The sequence below is a fragment of the Delphinapterus leucas genome, chromosome 15 (assembly GCF_059928025.1).
Source record: "Delphinapterus leucas isolate spDelLeu-1000000601 "Yukka" chromosome 15, BTC_Dleu_Yukka2, whole genome shotgun sequence".
NCBI classification, from domain to species: domain Eukaryota; kingdom Metazoa; phylum Chordata; class Mammalia; order Artiodactyla; family Monodontidae; genus Delphinapterus; species Delphinapterus leucas.
In genome coordinates, this window is record NC_143143.1 from 86,695,229 (window position 1) to 86,713,803 (window position 18,575).

At 54.0% G+C, this 18,575-nt stretch overlaps 1 protein-coding gene across 1 annotated transcript in view; it reads left to right on the forward strand.

Moving 5' to 3' along the window:
• The window catches only part of CDH4 (cadherin 4), a 162,793-nt gene that overhangs the window by 10,264 nt on the left and 133,954 nt on the right, over positions 1-18,575 (forward strand). The window contains exon 2 of the mRNA XM_022597401.3: positions 13,762-13,935. Coding sequence (XP_022453109.2) covers positions 13,762-13,935 — 174 coding nt within the window. The remainder of the gene's footprint in view (positions 1-13,761; positions 13,936-18,575) is intronic.

The following is an 18,575-nucleotide window of genomic DNA, read 5'->3' on the forward strand; positions in this document are numbered from 1 at the left end:
CGACCTCCAGCCCCTCCCCTCTCCCCAGAGGATGGGGTGTGGGTCTGAGAGCTCCAAGCTTCTAATCATGGCTTTAGGCTTTCTGGTGGCCAGCCCCCTCCAGGAGCCCACCCAGAGTCACCTCACTAGAACAAAAGATGCTCTCTTGCCCAGGAAATTCCTAGGGGCCTAGGAGCTCTGGGTAAAATACTTCCGTCAGCCCATCACTGCAGAGATTGATTTTGAGAGCTCTGTGTCAGGAATAGAGGGCAAAGACCAAATGTGTATTTTTTATTGTGCTGCTGGTTTTAGGTACACGCCCAACGGAAGTGTGTACACATTCGTACCATCAGCTCTGCACCAGAATTTGATAAACCTGAAAAGAACCCAAACGCTCATCCTCATTACGTTGGATAAGTACCTGGTGGTGGATTCTTACAGTGAATTTCTGTATAGCAGCAAAAATGAACAAAGCAACAGGATGGGTAAATCTCACAGACACATATCGAGGGAAAGAGGGCGGGCACCCGGGCAGGAAAGTGCAGACTGTGAGTCCAGACGTGGACAGCTCAGACTGCGTGTGCGGCCGCGCAGGGGACCGCTGTGGGAGGCGAGAGGAGGTGGCCCTGGTGGGGGCCTGAGGGACGTGAGGGGGTCCTGGGGGCAGGTGTTCATTCTGTGATCACTAGTGTGTCTGTTCACTGACGTTTCAAGCACTTTCCTGCATGTTGTTTATAATTCACAATTTTCAAACATGTTTTAATGCATGCAGAGGGCTTCCTGGCTGGGTTTGGAAAGGTGGGGTGTTCAACGAGAACGTCGCCAGCGGGAGCTCTGTTAGCAGAAGTTTCTAGAAACACAGGGACCTCCTTCAAAGGAGCCATTTGCAGTGTTAAAAGTCCCGAGAAGCTCTTACCAAAAGGAGCCTTGAAGCAAATCCCTGGAGGAGGGCGCGAGGGGACCCCCTAATTTCCCGGTTCCATAAATTCCGTCTTTCCCGTGTCGAGGTCCCGTCAAGCGCAGTCTCCCTTGTCCGTTATTCCAGCGACTGTGGAGCCAGCAAAACTGACAGCTTTCCAGTGAGGTGAACCATAAAAATTTGGCAACTTCTCCCCTTTTCCTTTCCTTTCTTAGCAACAATTTAAAGGCGGTCTTTTTGTGGGTAATACAAGCAGGGCTGGAATCTGGAAGAACTTTTTTGTGTGCAGTCTTGCAGGAAAGCTGATAGCAATTCAATTAGAAAATTTAATTAAGTCACGTATTTCCCACGGGAGTGCTGAATCGCCCCCGAGGAATCAGAGCAATATTCCAGCCCAACAGTAAATACTGAAGATAAAGTTCCTCGCACCATTGTCATCTGACTGGCTGCGGTAGCGCTTGGAATTGTCAATGGGACCTGTGGGTATAGTTTGCAAGAAAGAAACTGTTGTTTATGAAACTAATATTGGGTCTTAGAGTATGTCAGCATCTATGAAAGATAAACTCAGCTGAGCGTTACCCAGCAGCCGGACCAGGCTCAGATGCTGAAGCGCCTTCTTTCCTTGGGGTCTTGGCCTCCACGGGTGGATGGGCTGAACTTTGCCCCCCAGAGTTCCTGTGTTGAAGTCCAAACCCACAGAACCTCAGAATGGGACTGGGTTTTCAGATGTGGTTAGTTCAGGTGAGGTCCCTAGGGCAGACGGACCCTAATCCAACATGACAAGTGAACTTATTAAGAGGGGAATTCGGACACAGACACGCTCACGGACAGAAGTTCGTGTGCAGGTGAAGACAGGGATCGAGGTGATGCTTCTACAAGCCAAGGAACCCGGAAGATTGCTGGCAGCCACCAGAATCTAGGAGAGGGGCTGGGACAGATCTGCTTGGCCCTCGGGAGGGACAGCCCTGCCACGCCTGCGTCTTGGCCTGTGGCCTCCAGAACTGAGACATGAACGTCCATTGTGGAAGCACCCCAGTCTGTGGTGCTTTGATTCGGTGACACCAGGACACTCAGTCACCAGGGGTGTGGCCAGTGCCTTCCAGCTGAGGTGGACGCCCAACCCTGGGGCTGTGCCGACAGACCCAAGGCAGCCTCCCAAAGGTGGGATGTGAGTCCGGAGCCGGGCATCCAACCCAGTGTTCCTGATGCCTCAAGTCCTCTCCTCGCCTCTGCTTGGGTCTCCAGGACCGGCAAGGACAAGCCTTGCCAAGACCCCGATTCTTTAAGCCCCTGGGGTCCATCACCCCCATCCCCACGGTCTGCCCCCTGCGAGTGGGCAGAGCCCATCTTGGTATCATGGACGCCCAGGTGGGTTACAAGACAATGGAATGGAGAGGGCCTGGTTGAGAAGCAATTCCTGCAACCCCCTGGAGGTGCAGCCCCTAAGGAAAGCCTGGCCCACGAGCGACCCTGCATCCCAGCATCACCCGCTTTCCGTGAGCGCCAGAGGGCTAGTGCCCGCACCTGAACCCTACACTGCCAACTCGGAGTTTTAACCAAAGGGGGCGCGTGGGGCTTTCCACGCCAGGCGTCACCTTGGGAAGGCACCTGAAGGTCATTAGGTGGAGCTGAGTGACAGAGTGCACACCTTCAGAAAGTAGCAAGACGGTCCTTTATGCTTTTCCAAAAGACGGCCTCAATGTGACTGAGAAACAGCAACTCCCAGAAAACAGACAACAGTGTGGTCAGCGAGCTTGCGGACAGCCGTCCACGTGCCTCTTTTGCCCCGGAGGATGGCAGCTGTGTTAGTGTGTGATGATGACCTCCTCGCTCCTGCAAGTTCAGACGGTGCCGCCGACGCGGGCCTGCTTCAGGCGCGGGCTTGACTGCCTGGGGGACGGCGGGAGAAACAGGCGTTTCCTTCTCCACGGCAGAGACCGTACAACTGCCGGGAAGGAGGCTGGTCCCTGTCCAGAGTCTGTGGTCGTGACCACAGCCTGGCGGCCCGCCCCAGCGACGGGCGATCAGTAGTAGATCTCAGCGGATACGCAGAGCTCCCCAGAAGACTGCAGCGTTTAACTCTGCCAGCATGAAGGCATGAGTGATTTCTAATTGCTGGAAGGTGCGTTTTCAGCAGTTGTGGAGAGCCGCCCTGGGGTCCGCAGGTGGAGGAGGTCCAGCTCGGGCTGTGTTTCAGGCTGCAGACGGCCTTGAGCGAGTGTCGGGGTCAACCTTTCATTTTGCAGAGGAAAGGTGCCCAGGGTCCCACAGCCCAGGGAGAAAAGCATCACGGTCATTGGTCACTTTCCCTGGCCTGTCCCAGGGGGCAGGGGGGCGGGGGGGTTGCTGCCTGGGCACCGTCTCACGGAGATTTGAGGGGGACGAGGGAATGAAGATGACGGGTGGCTCACTGACTCCCACGGCTGGGGGGAGCAAAGGGCACGAGAAAGAGGGGCCACTGCCAGGCAGGGAAGCCTCGGACACGCAGGCCAGGGGAGAGGAATGGACCGCACGATCCTGCCCTCTCTCGTTCCTGTGGGCCAAGGAGCGAGAGCCCGAGGGGGCAAGTGAGCGGCAGGCATGCTCGAAGGACTCTGAGCCCCGTGAGTCAGAAAGATCCCAAGTGGCTCCCTTGGTCACTGGGTGAGTGAAGACGGTTTGCATGTCCCCGCCGGACGCTTTGTAATGTTCTAAGATGCAAACGGCATCACCGGGAATGGTCCCACGAGGGCGGCGACAGGCCTGACCACTGAGCAGCAGCCACGGGCTGGACTAAGGTGGGGTGGCTGGCGGGGAGCTGGGCCGGGAGAGGGTAGAGGCTGCGCTGTGTCCTGGGGGTCAGGAGGGTGACATCTGAGTCGAGACCTGAGATGAGAGAAGCCATCATTCCCACAGAGGGAGCATCGCAAGCGGGGGGAGGTGGCCAGGCAGGTCCCTGGCCAGGCGGCCCTTGGTCAGGCGTCTGAGTCTATTTTAGGGTGTGTCAGGACCCCAGGGAGGGCTGAAAGCAGGGCGGGAGGGTGGCTCCTTCTGCTGCAGCCCCGGGTCGGCCAGCACAGCGCTCAGCCTGCTTCCTGCTTGTCTCTGCAGGGCTGGTTTGCTAAGTGGGGTGGAGGCCCCCAGGGGCCAACCCAGCTCCGTCTCCCACCCCGTGGGGTCCATCACCCCTCACCACTGTGCTCTGGCCACCGTCCCCTCCCTGCCCGGGGAGGTCCCGCCACCCAGTACCCCTGCCTGGATCCTAGAATCTCCCCTCTCTCAGCTTCTCCTTTTCCTGAAACAAAACAAAAGCCTCAGAGGGCACGAGGCCATGCCCACCCCACCAGATCCACCACTTTGCCCCCATGTCCCTATGGGGGTGATGTCGCGTCACTTCTGCAGGACCTGTCCCGCCCCCAGCAGTGCTCTCCTGCAGCAAAGCAAGCGCTGTGATGTGAGTACAAAAAGGAGAGGAGAGAGACCCTCCCTCACTGCCTGTCACACGCTAACCTTCCTCCTGACCAAAGCCTTCCAGGATCACCCACACCAACAAAACTGACCATTTTTCTCACTAATTGACACCAATATGAGTGATGCCACTCGGTCCCACTGAGAACAACTCCAGGAAAAAGTCATACATTCTGGCCTAACTTGCTAGTTTAATTTTTTTTTTTTTTTACTGTGATTGTATTTTTTTTCTGTAAACTACAGAGTAATTTCATTTACTTTGTTCCTAGCAAAACATAATTTTCTGGATTCTCCAGAGCCAGTTACCAGCCAGGGTACTCGCAGGAGATGCTTGGAGACAGCTTGGCTTGTGTCAGCGGGAGGAGTGGGGGGCAGGCGGAACTGCTCGGGCGCTGGGGGTCCTTGCCGTGCGGGGGGCAGGGGCGAGGATGGCCGAGCAGCCTGTCCGGGCTCGTGGAGGTGACACACACACACACACACACACACACATACCACACACACACCACACACACACACACGGTGGGGCAGACTTGTCTGAACATTCGGGCATCCCCCCAACTTCCTTACCGTGGCCCGTAAAGCAGACATGTCCTCCCCTGTGCTCCCATCCATTACACCTGCATCCTGCCTGCTCCCTGGGCTGCACGGATGGGCGCATTGTCTTGTGTCTTCATTTCTGGGCGGACACAAGGCTGACGAGGGCAAGGGGTGTGCTCTGAGCGTCTGTTAAAAGAAGTGTGGTTTTGACACTACTGAAGTACGTGAAGCCTTCCCTCGGGATGATGGTGATGGATGCGAGTTGCCTAAAGAACCGCGTCTCAGCTGTTCCCCCAGGGCTGCTCCCACCCTGAGTCCCTGGCCCATCTGCCTAGGACACGGGGGCACTGGGCACCAGGGTCGCAAAGCACAGGCAGCATCTACCCTCCATGTCAGGGCGCCCCCGTCCAAGCCGCGGAGCAGGGAGGGGCCGAGGGAGTGGCCTGAGTTCGGAACCCAGCCCCATGAGCCTGGGCCAGTCCCCGGACCTCTGCCCAGGTGTGTGAGCACAGCGCCAGCCCCTGCCTTCCTGGGCTGTCATGGGCGTGAGTGAGCAGGCGGGAGGGGGCGTCCGTCCCTGCCCCCTGCCCCGCACACAGCAAGCAGCGTGTACAGGAGTGTTTGCTTAAGACTGTCCTTCCAAATATAGATGCACAAGAAATAATCATGCTATTTCATTCAGGAAAACTTTCTTCATATGATTTTTACGGGAATTTTCAAAACAATCTCCCCTTCTTAGAAGAGATCGCAAGTAAGAAATACCGTAGTGCTTTACGGGGCATAGATACGGCATTTGTCTTCCCTATAGTGTCGTGGATGTAAAAAAAAAAAATCCACTAAGTGCCTTTTCAGAACCAAACTCATGCAAATGTTTGTTTAGAATGGCTCCCATGCTCTGTTTGTTACAGAACAGAGATAGCTTTCTGTTGTTTTATTTTGTGTTTGTTAAATACCGTTTTATCCTGTCGGTCCTTAGCTACCATGGAAACCAGGCAGAAGGCTGCAGACAGAACCCTAGTTAAATGTTTTAAATATACATGCTTGCAGGCAAACAAAAAGTACCATTTTTCAAATGTATATTGAAAGGGAAGCGAAGGTAGAGAAATGGACTATCTGTATAGATTTTGGTGCCTCTTTTTTTTTTTTTATGAAATCTAATTATCCTCAATGAAAATCAGTACTGGGTTTGACATTTGGGAGAGTTGAGGAGTGGAAGGATGCTATTTCCCTTATTGAAGCATGTTTAACCCAAAGCTCTAAGGAAGCAATGAAAACAGGAAGGCTGGGGAATCAGAGACAGGGGAGAGGGTCGTAAACAACACTGACATTTGGGGAATGAGTCTCGTCTACCCTTGTTCCAGCATAAGCAGTGTTAGTCTACAATGCAGACGTGGCATTCCCCAAGTGTTCCATTTTGAGTACAGACCCATGAAATTCGTAACCCGGGGGCCCCAGGCCCTACATTGGTCGTGTTTCCGTGGCTGGGACGAGCCACCTCCTTCCCCAACATCGGGGCCACCGAGAGGGTCAGGTGAGACTCTGTGAGTGGGTCTTGGTCACTCTGCATGGAAGAAGGTGCAGGAGCCTACAGGGCTGGACGCTGGACACTGGTTGAAAGGAAAGGGGTCCCGGGTGGATGCCCCGGTGATGCTTCGTGCGGTGAGACACGCGGGCTGGTTGACCTTCGTGGCGAAAGAAAAGCAGCCCCGGCCTCATCAGGGCTCCATCCTGAGGGCCTCCCCTGCCTGCATCTCGCGGGAAGCTCAGTGCAGGTGCAGGTCCCAGACCCCCGTCCCTCAGCTGCGCACCCACTGCCCAGAGAGGGGCTGGATGCACTGCTCCTCGGCACATGGCCCAGTCTGGAGACCAGAGAGCAGGGAAGAGCAGGGAAGTTAAAAAACACAATTCCCTCCAGCCTGCCCATCCCCTGCCTCCGCATTCAGGGTCCACGCACTGCCAGTCAGGGAAAGAAGATCACACAGGGCACCTTCCCGAGAAGGCACTGCCCTGGGTAATGAAAGCCCATGATTCCATCGCGGGGAGGGCCGGAAAGCTGACCCCAAGCCCCTTGATCAAGAAGTGTCCTCGTGGACACTGGCGGTCAGCTCGCCTGGTTGGCACATCCCACGGGGAACTAACTTGAAAATGTCCCCATAAATTTAGCTTTTGTTGAATCGGGTGGACTTGTGTTCATGCTATTTTCTCAAAAGTGGGGGGAGTTTACGGTGCTGAGGCAGGGCGGCACGGGACCCAACAGCTGTGTGGGAGGGCCCATGGGGGGTCAGGCTGTCATCTGTGACCCCATCTTCGAAGGTCAGGGCTGCCAGGCGCTCCTTAGAAATGCACCGGGATCTGGGAATTTTGAAGCCGTTTTCATATCCACGTCACCTCTTGAGGGCAGTGGCTTCCGCTGGGCCATCTTCTCTGGAGAACAGTGGAGCTCGTCGCACTTTGCAGAAGCGGCCGGGCATCCGTGGGGTTCCGTGTATGGGGTGAGGATAGGGGTGTGTCCAGGGCTCGGGCCAGAGGGGTGGCTTTGGTGGTGGTGAGTGCAGGGCGCATGCGCAGGACCATGCTTTTGCTCCCGGCTCTTCAGAAGTGGCAGTTGGGTTTTTGGACTCTTTGTATCTTGTTTAGACTTTGCCCCAACTGCGCCGTGGGTGCAGTTCTTTTCAGTCCCTTATAGTCTCTTTGTATCTGTTGCTCAAGGAGACGTCTGTCCAGGTGCAAGCCCTGCAGCAGAGGGTCCCGGGTCCCAGGTCCCTGCCTGTCTCGCAGTGGGGCCCGTCACCTACACTCCCGTCACCAGGAGGGGTGAGCAGTACGTATCGCTTACTCGCTGCTAAGCAGCTGTCACCCTCCTCAAACCGTGATGGCTGGGAAGGGACTTGCTGCCTTGAAGACAGAGTCTGCATTGTTTATGTTCCCTGCTCAGTGCCGCTTCTGAGTGTTTCGTGAGTCACCTATTTGCTTATACTTGGCTCTTCATAAGTCTGTGTTCCTACCAGGCGAGTGGTTGGGTGATAGAAAAAGATGACAGATTATAACTTCCTGCATGTAGATTGGAGGAGGTGCATATGACTGTCGTCCTCCCCTGGCACTTTCCTCTCTCTTTTTTTTTCCTTTTTGAAAAAAAGAAAAAAAAAAAGAGGCGATCATTTAAAACCTGCCCCAGGTCGGTTTTACATTATTCATCTTTCACCTGTGAATGATGATGGAAAGGAAGTGACCCAGCTTCTTCCTAATGTCGGGGAGTCCCTGACGACCTCACCTAGAAGCCACACTTGATCACTCTCATAATCAGACACACAGCGACCCTCCTTACAAGGAGAGCAGGCCCCGGGCAGGCACAGGGCTGCTGGGAGCTTAAGAAAATAAGATAATGTGCCCGGTGAGGAGATGAAAAACAAAAGCCACCTCGGGAAGGCGGGTGTGCGGGTCACTGCTGGGCTCCAGGTTTGGGCTGGTGCCAGGACAAGGTGGAAAATGATGACTTTGCGGGAGGATGGCAGTCGTGCAGCTTTGCCTGTGAATCCGGGGCCTCGGCCTTCCCGTGAGAATGGAAGACGGTCCTTGTCTCCATTCCTCCCCTTTTCTCTTGAGCTCACTGAACTGTGTTCCTGAGCATGGGGCTTTTGTCACTTTGTCCCTGGAGAGAGGATGCCTATGCCTGAGACTGGTCCTGAAAACCTGCCGAGAGAGAAACGCCGAGCCCAGAGACGAGGTGACCTAGAAGGATCTTAGACCCCCGTCCTGGCCTCCCCAGACCCCCACGTGCTACAGACAGAGCGGGTGTACACACCCCTCGAGGGGGACCAGCCCAAGCAGCCACACAGGCACGGGATGGCGTTTTGTCTTTGCAAAGTGCGAGTCCGTTGGGGCAGTGACTCCGTAGCTCACCTGTATCGCTCAGGAGCGAGACCACGGAACCCCCCCAGGTTGTGACGTGAAGAAGCTACGCTCCAGAAAGTACCTCAGCCTCCTGCCCACGCCCCAGCTGCCCCCGAAGCGCAGAGCTTGTCCAGCTCCGGGGCGGGAAACGGAGGCCCAGAGGCAGGATAAGACTCATCCCGGGTCCCAGGCCCAGCGCTAGGACCCCAGCCTGGGGAGGCTCCTCCCCTACTAAGTCACCATTTCAGAGCATCGTCAGCAGAACGAATCCGATGCTAAGCCCGATTGATGAAGGCTCAGTGGGAGAGGCCATCTGAAATGAGAAATGCTTTGTAAATAAGAGCTGATTAAGAAGCAGACGGATTTAGGGCCTCACAAATGAGCGCCTGGCCTCTGCGTGGTCTGTACCTGGGAGCCATGGCCCCTACCCTTCCTCTGCCCCTTTTGGGAAAGGCCTTTCCCAAAAGGGGCAGAGGAAGGGTGGAACAGGCCAGACGCGTGTCCTGAGCGGTCCTGGCCCCTCAAGATGCCCCTGTAAAAGCCCGTCTGCCACCCCTTCCTGGGGTCAGGGCTCCAAGGGGTCCCCAGGGGCCGCCACCCCCGCTGCACACTGTCCCCCGCTCGGCGGCTGCTTGTCGAGCACCAGCTACTCCCTGGGGTGGGCTGGGCTGAGAGTCCCATCAGAGGACGAGGTGATTTCCTCCGCGCTCGCCATCCTGCAAACCTGCAGGGAACAGCTTGGCTGGCTCCAAGGCCAGCGCAGGGGTCAGGACCTTCTCCGACCCCCACCAGTTACAAGACCTCTGACTTGGGCTGAATTGTCTGTAAGGAACAGCCTGTCAGGGCCGGGCTGTTGGTTTTGAGAAAATTGTGACGCATTACATGCACAGAGAGAGAAACAAACAAAACACACACATATGTACACACATGCATGTGTATATGATACATAAGCACAGAGGCACGTGCACATATGTGTGTGTGCACGTGTGTCTATATGTGCCTGCCCTGTACATACGTGCGTGTGCCTATGTAGGTGAACGTGCACATGTGTATCAGGAGCAGAGAGGCCGCATTCACGTTATCACCCAGCACCTGCCATCGTTGGCTCAGAAACACGGGTGACCGGGCGCAGTGGGGAAATCGGCAGCTCTCGTCTGTGCGGAAACACCTTCGAGAGCGGCCAGAAACATGATTTACCGTTAGTATGATTCCGCGTCGGGCTTTGCGCGCCGCACTCTGAACGGCCCGAGGTCCGCGCGGTCCCGAGGCGCGTGCTCGCCTCGTCAGGTGACGGGTCGTTGTCGTCATCGGCGTTCCTCCCCCAGAGAAGTGGGTGTGTCTTCCCAGCTGAAGCTACTGCAGGTCTGGCATTGATCTTCGCCAGATTTTGTTATTACGCTTGTCTCACAGCTTTAAAATAGTAGCAAATATGTGCGATTTATTTAAACAACACTAGGGAGATTAACGCCACGCAAGCTCAGCCTGAGCAAATGAAGACAAAGCAGGTTTTTAAAAGGAGAACGGCTCGATGAAAACCTTGAAAATTCCGAGTCTCAAATTCAGAGGCTCGGGTGAGCTTCTGCAGGTGCCCAAGCATCAGCGGGCGAGGCAGACCTGCATTCTCTGTGCCGCACGTGGGAGACGTGGCGGGAGCCGGGACGGCCAGGCTCCACCTCCCAGAGGCCGTGCTTGTGGCCGGGACCTCTGCCCCAGCACCCCACACACGCACGCAGACGTGCTCAGAGCAAACACCAAGCGGGTCCCCTCTGCTGAGGCAAGTGCCTGTGCCGGGTGACCCTCGTTTCCTGTGAGGCCGGGAGCCCCCGCAAGGTCATGCGTCTGTGGAGCGTGGCAGTCCCCTGGAGGGCTCACTGAGCACACACGGCAGGCGTCAGCGCAGAGGTGGGGAGTCCAGGTGGGAATCTCACACTTGGCATGTCTAACCTGGAAGCTGACGCCGCGGGAACTCAGAAATGCCTCTGCTGGTCCGAGGTTTCTCACTGACGTCCTTGGGCCTCTCCGATGGGAATGTCCATGTCTGCCCAGCCCACTGCACACTGACATGAGGACCCGTAGAGGGGATGGGGCCCCATGAAGAAACCCCAGAAGTGAGGGGGGCACACAGATCCTGCCTCTGCCTAAAGAGCTGTGTGGCCTTCAGAAGTTGCTTGGCCTCTCTGAGCCGCCCGGTCGCCTCCCTGGTAGAGGGGGATGACCTTCCTGTAGCCTTGGCAGTAGGGAAGATGCAGGCAGAGACGGTTCAGAACGCTCAGTGCGCACAAGGCGTTGGCTGCCCCTGACGCGTGGAGAGCAGTTGTCTGCATCCTGGCTGCAAGGGGGCGGGGTGTGGCCAGGACCATCCTGAACACTGTTCTGTAATGCTCATCAAGGAGTCTAGAGATGACCCCACCCCTGTCGTCGTGAGAGATGCAGGGTTGGTCACAAGGCAGCATCTGTTAGTTTGACTTGAATGGATGTTGAGAGAATGTCATGTTTCCGTAGAAATCAAGGCCACTGGGGATGCACACACCTCGCGTGGATCCTTCTGATGAAGGGTGGGAAGTGACCTAGGGAAGCCTTTTGGTTTTTAATTGCTGCAGACTCTTAAGTGCAGGAGCTCAACACGAAAGACAGCTGGACTCCTGGTGGGGAAAGTCCCAGAGGGGGGGGTCTCTTTGGAGTGTGGCTTGTCCAGATGGATTTTTCCATTGATGTAGCATCGAGTTTTGGCGTTCAGGACTGATATGTTTTTTTGGTTTTTTTAATTAGTTTTGTCTACGTGTGTCTAACTTATTTCTATGCAGCTTTTTTGCAAAAGGGAGTGGGGAAGGTTCAACGGGCAATGGCAAGACCAACAGGTTCTCACTGGGTGGGAGCTCAGCTGGAGGGTGGGGACCCCGCCGTGATTGGAGAGGGGCTGCCGCCTAGGGCCTCCAGCCAGCTCTGTCCTCTCTGGCTCGGGCTGTCCTGGTCCGAGGTCTGTCTCTGCCACATGAGCTCTCATATGCTCCTGGCTCTGAGACTCGGAGTGAAATGAACATCAACCATGAGAACGGTGCAGAGGCAGCCACACGGGGCACCTTGAAAATAAACATGGAGGCGATATAGGTGTAGATGTCTTGTGTATACGTGAGTCCTGTTAGCTCTTCTAATTATACAATTTCATGTACATTATAACATTCAGAAATACAGAAAGATAAAGGGAGTAAATTAAAATAAAAACTCACTGGTGACCAGAGAAAACCAGAGTTTACATTTCTATGTATTTCCTTCCAATCTTTTCTCTATCCTTTTAAAAAACATGGGGACTTATGCTGCCTGTATACTTTGGTGCCATTTCTCCACTTCCTATCAGTGTATGGAATTTCTTCATATCTTCAAAGAGTAACTTCTTTGTTTTCTTAATACATCTTTATGGAGCGTAATTGCTTCACAATGCTGTGTTAGTTTCCGCTGTACAACAAAGTGAATCAGCCGTATGCATACATATATCCCCATATCCCCTCCCTCTTGAGCCTCCCTCCCACCTTCCCTATCCCACCTCTCTAGGCCGTCGCAAAGCACCGAGCTGCTCTTCTGCTATGCGGCTGCTTCCCACTAGCTATTTTACATTTGGTAGTGTATATGTGTTGACGCTACTCTCGCTTCGCCCCAGCTTCCCCTTCCCCTGCCCCGTGTCCTCAAGTCCGTTCTCTATGTCTTCATCTTTATTCCTGCCCTGCCACTAGGTTCATCAGAACCATTTTTTTTTTTTTAGATTCCATATAGATGTGTAGCATACGGTATTTATTTTTCTCTTTCTGACTTACAAAGAGTAACTCCTAATGACACGTAGTATCCCAAGATATGAACGTAGTGTAATGCATTTAAATATTATTTACCACCATCAGACTTCCAGAATTTTTTCCTGGTATTTTTACCATTTCACATATACATAATGTTATTATAAAGACAGCCACAATGAACATCTTTATTTGGCGGGTTTGTCCACATGCGGTTCCGCTGGGACAGACTTCCGGCTGTGGAGTTACGGGGTCAAAAGCGAGGACCATTTTTGAGGCTTCTGGTAGTTGGTGGCAGAATGCTGCTCCCAGCAGTGAGGAGCCCCATTGACTTCAGAGCAGCCGACATTCAGTCCCGCTGGTTCCCGCCAGGCATGGGCTCTTATCAGTCTAATTTCCATAGCAACCCTCTGAATTCAGTGCTGTTATTACCAAGCCCGTTTTATAAAAGAAGTAGCTGGAGCTGAGAGAGATTAAGGGCACTTGCCCCGTGTCACATGAATCTTTGGATGCAGGTAAACATAAGACACCAGTTTAACGCCAAATCCCACAACCTCAACCATCACCCTCTGCTGACTCACTCACGACACGCTCCTCAGGGGGGAGGATTCATTTTGTTTACTCTTGTCAGTTTGATGGGTGAGGAGGATATATTGCTTTAATTTGCATTGTTTGATGACTGGACGTTTTTCATGAGTTTATCGATCCTTTGTATTTACTTTGCTGTTAATTATCTATTTGTGTCTTTTTCCTGTTATAATAAAGTTCCAATTTTTTCTTATTGATTTGTAGGAACTCTTTATATAGTCAGGCTCTTAGCTCTTTGTCAGATTTGTTGTAAATTCATCAATTGCTTTTAGGGTATGTTTTCATAAACAAGGGTTTTAAGTTAAAATGTATGAATATTTTCCTCTGTAATTTTTTTCCATTGTTTTGGGCTTAAAAAGCCCTGATGTACTGGTTAAAGAGTCAGCTATATTTTCTTCTTTGTTTATGGTTTCTTAACCCCCATTTAATCTGTACTCCATTTCTTTGTAGAGATGAGGGTCTTGCTAGATTTTTTTCCCTAACACGTCCCCACTTTTCCCAACACCATCCAATCTTTCCCTGGATCTAGGATAGTACAAATTCTAACAGATGCCTTTTCCTCTGCAACACCTAACCAGGCTTCTTTTCCTCTTCTCTCCCTTCCAAATAACGCTGCAGAAAGGAAAGAAGAGTGCACCCCTGGACCCTGTCCAGCCGCCAAATGACACACTGTTGCCGTGGCCACAGCATCAGAGCTCCAATGGGCTGAGGCGGCAGAAACGGGACTGGGTCATCCCGCCCATCAACGTGCCGGAAAACTCCCGCGGGCCCTTCCCACAGCAGCTGGTGAGGGTAAGTGGAGACGCTCCTGCCGGTGAGGAAGCTCTCGGCTTTAGCCCCTGCCTGTCCCGGGATCTCGCGAATCAAGTCTGATGGGCTTGTTCCTGGAGCCTGGGACCGGCTCTGCACTGGGTGCCTAAGGTCAAGATTTTGCCTTTTCAGTAATGAGATAAGTAATACACAGAACAGAAAAGTCAGAAGGGCAGTTGCGTCCTCCAGGGTGGACGGGCCTGCTTGCATTGGGTCCTCTCTCTCCGGTTACTGTCCAGTGACTGTTCTGGTGCGTGGAAGGAGATGGGATGGAGACTTGGGTCATGGCCTTTGACCTCTGACACCTTCCTTTGGTCTGCATGTTCACACTTCTTCCCGATTATGGCTAAGATGTTGAATGGAGAATGATGGCTTGTCCACGCTGACCATGATCTTGGTGAAAAGTCAGAGGTGCTGAGACTGAGCCTGAGGTGCTGGGGGGGCAGTTCTGTGTCCCTTCCCTTAGGGTCACCTGCTCCCAGCAGCCACGACGAGGTTGCTTTTCCTGAAGGACTGAAGGACTCGTTTTACAAATCTGTTTTTCAATGATCAAGGCCACCAACTAGCATCATCTCCTTCCCTTTGAAGGAAGATTGCAGCGCAATCTGAGCGACAGTTTGATAAAGTGGTGGTTAGAACCCCGTTAGATAATCCCATCCGTGGCCAGCGCCTCTCCCCACCTGTGGAGCTGGGGCCCCTCCAGTGTTATTAAGGCGTCGGTTTCATTCCTTGGCCTGATTAGTCCGTTTTGTTTCCTGTTCTTTTTGATGCAGAAAGCTGGGGGGTGGGTATTAAAATGCAGAGTTGAAGCAGCAAACCTCGCAGGGCCATCCAGGTCAGTCCCCCCACCATACACACCACAGCCACGGAGCCGTGTCGTGACTATCGCCCTGCCTTCACCACATGTGACGTTGTGACTTAGTTTGGTCTTTGTTCCTGTTTCTGGCCAGAACTCGTAAAACCCGTGCAATTTCCTAAATGATAAGAGTGAAAAAGATGTCTGCAGACATCCATAGCAAACCCCTTCTAGCACACCTGAGCTTATGTGCATGAGGGGACTTTGAGGAAGTCCCAGGGGAACCTAAGGCCGGGGCTAGCCACCAGGGGTACCAACCCTGTGACTGCAGGGCTGGGACCTTCACTTTCCCCTTCACCCCCAGCCGCTCACCCCAGGAGGGAAGAGGGGCTGGATGTTGAATCAGTCACCAGTGACCCATGATTTAATCCGTCGTGCCTACGTAACGAAGTCTCCATAAAAACCCAAAAGGACAGGGTTCAGAGAGCTTCCGGGGGGTGAGCACATGGAGATTCAGTGAGGATGGCACTCAGGGAGGGCGTGAAGTCTCCGGGAACCTTCCCACACCTCGTCCTACGCCTCTTCCCTCTGACTGTTCCCGAGTCATACCCTTTACAATAAACCAATAATCTAGTGAGCGCACTGGTTTTCCGAGCTCTGTGAGCTGCTCTAGCAAGTTAATCGAACCCAAGGAGGGGGTTGTCGGAACCTCAGATTTACAGCCAATCGGTCAGAAGCTCAGGTGACAACCTGGACTTGGCAATTGACGTCTGAAGTGGGAGCATCTCGGGGGACTGAGCCCTTAACCTGTGGGATGGACGCCCTCTCCGGGTAGATGGTGTCAGAGTTGAGTTAAATGGTAGCACCCCCAGCTGGTGTCACAGAGAATTGCTGGATGTGGTGACACCTCTGGTGTCAGAAGTGCTGTGTGTGGCAGTCGTGGAAAAAAGGAGGAGCAGGAGGGTGTGTCCAGCTCAGCATATCACCGAACACAAGTGTGTGTGCCTGTCGCATGGGGGAGGCCAAACAGACCAAAATGTTGGAGTTTGGAGCAGAGAAGTGTTTACTGCAGGGCCAAGCAAGGAGAATGGGTGGTTCGTGCTCAAAAACTTCAAACTCCCTGATGGTTTTGGGGGAGAAGTTTGTATAGGCAGAACTTGGGGTGAGGGCTGCAGGGTGTGTGACTTTCTTCCGACTGGTTGCTGGTGAGGTAGCAGGACGGGGCTCTAGGAACCTCGTGCTCAGCCTGGAGCTGCCGTCCTCCACCTGCGTGGGGTCCTCAGTTCCTGCAGAAGAACTGAAGGTGCAGTTACGTGTACTCCTTGGGCAGCAACCAGGGTCCTGCTTTGACCTCTGTACTGCAGTGTGATTGTTCTCCCTTTGTTCTTCCGCATTCCCTTACTTCCCTGGTTAGCAAGTGTTTGAATCTGCTCTTTGGTATTCAGGAAGGTCTAGGAGACTGAAGCCTTTTTCCTGCAAGTAAGAAACAGGGGACACGGAAAGGCTTTTGTGACCAGGAGGGCCCCATAGGGTCCTGCTGAGTTTCAGTCACACAGAGCCACCCTCCTGCCTCAATCCCCTGGGATGGGAGCTCACTTCCAGAGCCATCACGCGCCCTTGAGCGGCCTGCCTGGGAGGGCGAGATCACGGCAAAACGGAGGTGAGGACTGGAGAGAGGCACTCAAGCATCGACACCCCTCCCCAGCCCGGGCACAGTTTCCCAGACTGAGCATCCTCTAGGCACATGGGCCAGGCCCAGGGCACAGCCCATGCCGATGGAGGTGCCGGTGACTCGGCTCTGGGGCCCCCACCAGCCCTCGAGGCCCTTGCCGTGTCGGACTGCCACTTGCCATTTACTTAAGATTTTCTCTAGTAGTTCATTTTCAGTATAAATAAATTTATTCTAAAAGGAGGCTTTATTAGCTCACAATTGGAAAGCTGGAGGTATCTGTTATGACGGAAGTCGACTATAAAACAAGCATAAAGCAGAGAAAACATAGCTCTGGGGCGGGGGGGTGCTGAGGGGGGGTCATGCAAGTGTTGACGTGTCTAAGATACACTGGAGCCAGAAGCTTCCTCTCAAGTGTCATCAGGATTGAAAGCAAATTGGACAGAGAGTCAGGTTTTCATTGTGTGAGCCAGTTTTGTTGAAGGCCTTGGGCTGTGCTCCCCAAAGGTCATCTCTAGTAGAAATCTGTCCATCTAACTCAGGGATTGGCAAACTTTTCCTTTTTTTTTTTTTTTTAACATTTTTATTGGAGTGTAATTGCTTTACAACGGTGTGTTAGTTTCTGCTGTATAACAAAGTGAATCAGCTATACGTATACATATGTCCCCATATCTCCTCCCTCTTGCGTCTCCCTCCCACCCTCCCTATCCCACCCCTCTAGGTGGACACAAAGCACCGAGCTGATCTCCCTGTGCTATGCGGCTGCTTCCCACTAGCTATCGATTTTACATTTGGTAGTGCATATACGTCCATGCCACTCTCTCACTTCGTCCCAGCTTCCCCTTCCCCCTCCGCGTGTCCTCAAGTCCGTTCTCTGCGTCTGCATCTTTTTTCCTCAGAGCCCTTGGCAAACGTCTTCTGTGAAGGACCAGGTAGTGAATGTTCTAGGCTTTGTGAGCCCTGCCGACTGGCCTCTGTTGAAACTATTCTGCTCTGCCTTTGCAGCGTGAAGGCGGCCCTCGGCAATATGTAGACCAACGGGCGTGGCTGGGTTCCAATAAAACTTTATTTACAAAAGCAGGCAGTGGGCCCGATTTGACCCGCAGGCCAGATCCACCTCATTTCCCAAACTCCGGAACGTCTGGCCGAGTCATCCTCACCAATACTCAATGCTTGGCGGGAACCTTGTAGTGATGGGTGAGTCTGTAATGAGCCCCGAGGGGGCGTTTGCTCACTCACACCCTCACACACGTGCGTTTGGCAGGCATCTTGCCGCCACGGGGATATTCTGTCGTCCTGGCTCTCAGAGCTTTCTCAGAGTTGATGATATGGGTACCGACACGAGGAATTTCCCTCCTCTGTGCCCAGTCGTACCCAGGCCTGTGAAAGGCCCCAAAAGGGAAGAAGGCCACTGTGGGCAGAGCCCTTGTCCTGCAGGGGTTCCCAAGATCTGCTGGGTCGTCTGTCCTCTGCTGGACAGTGGAGGAAAGACACCCGTGTGCTTCCAGCCTGACCACTGCCGGCGGCCCCGAGGCAGAGAGGTCGGGTCTGGCAGTAGGAGAGGGGAGAGCCGGCTTCCCCGAGCAGCAGGCACTTGCGCCCCACGGGCCTGTGGCCGTGTTGAGGGGGCACAGTCTTCTCACGAGGCCACAGTGACGTCTGCCTGATGGGGGACGTGCACCGCTCTGAAGCAGGGAAATGAGCCCCCTCCCCAGTGAACACAAACCTTGCAAAATCCGGCAGGAAAGCAGCGACGGCGGGAGCTCTCGGGCCCCTGCACATGCAGGCTCCTGGGGACTCTCCTTGCCGGTGATGTTTCTACGCTGGAGCCGTGGGGACAGGAGGTGCGGGCGTGGCGTCTGGCGTGCGATGAGCAGAGCTGCGCGCTCCACGTGCCGGAAGCCAACAGCCGCTGCCCAGACTCACTGAGGGGCAGCCTCTCCTGTCTTCTAGTCTGCAGTGTTGCTGTGGTTTGGAGAGACCGCGTCCTCTGCTGCTCGGACCCCCCGACGTGTCTGCAGCCCCTGGAGGGAGGCTACCTCCAGGTGGATGTCTGCTCCAACGCGGACTGCAGGGAGGGCTGACGCTCTGACGGGCATTCCCACAATTTCAGAAACCGAACAGAACAGAGGTTTATTTCTTGCTCCTGGGAAGGTC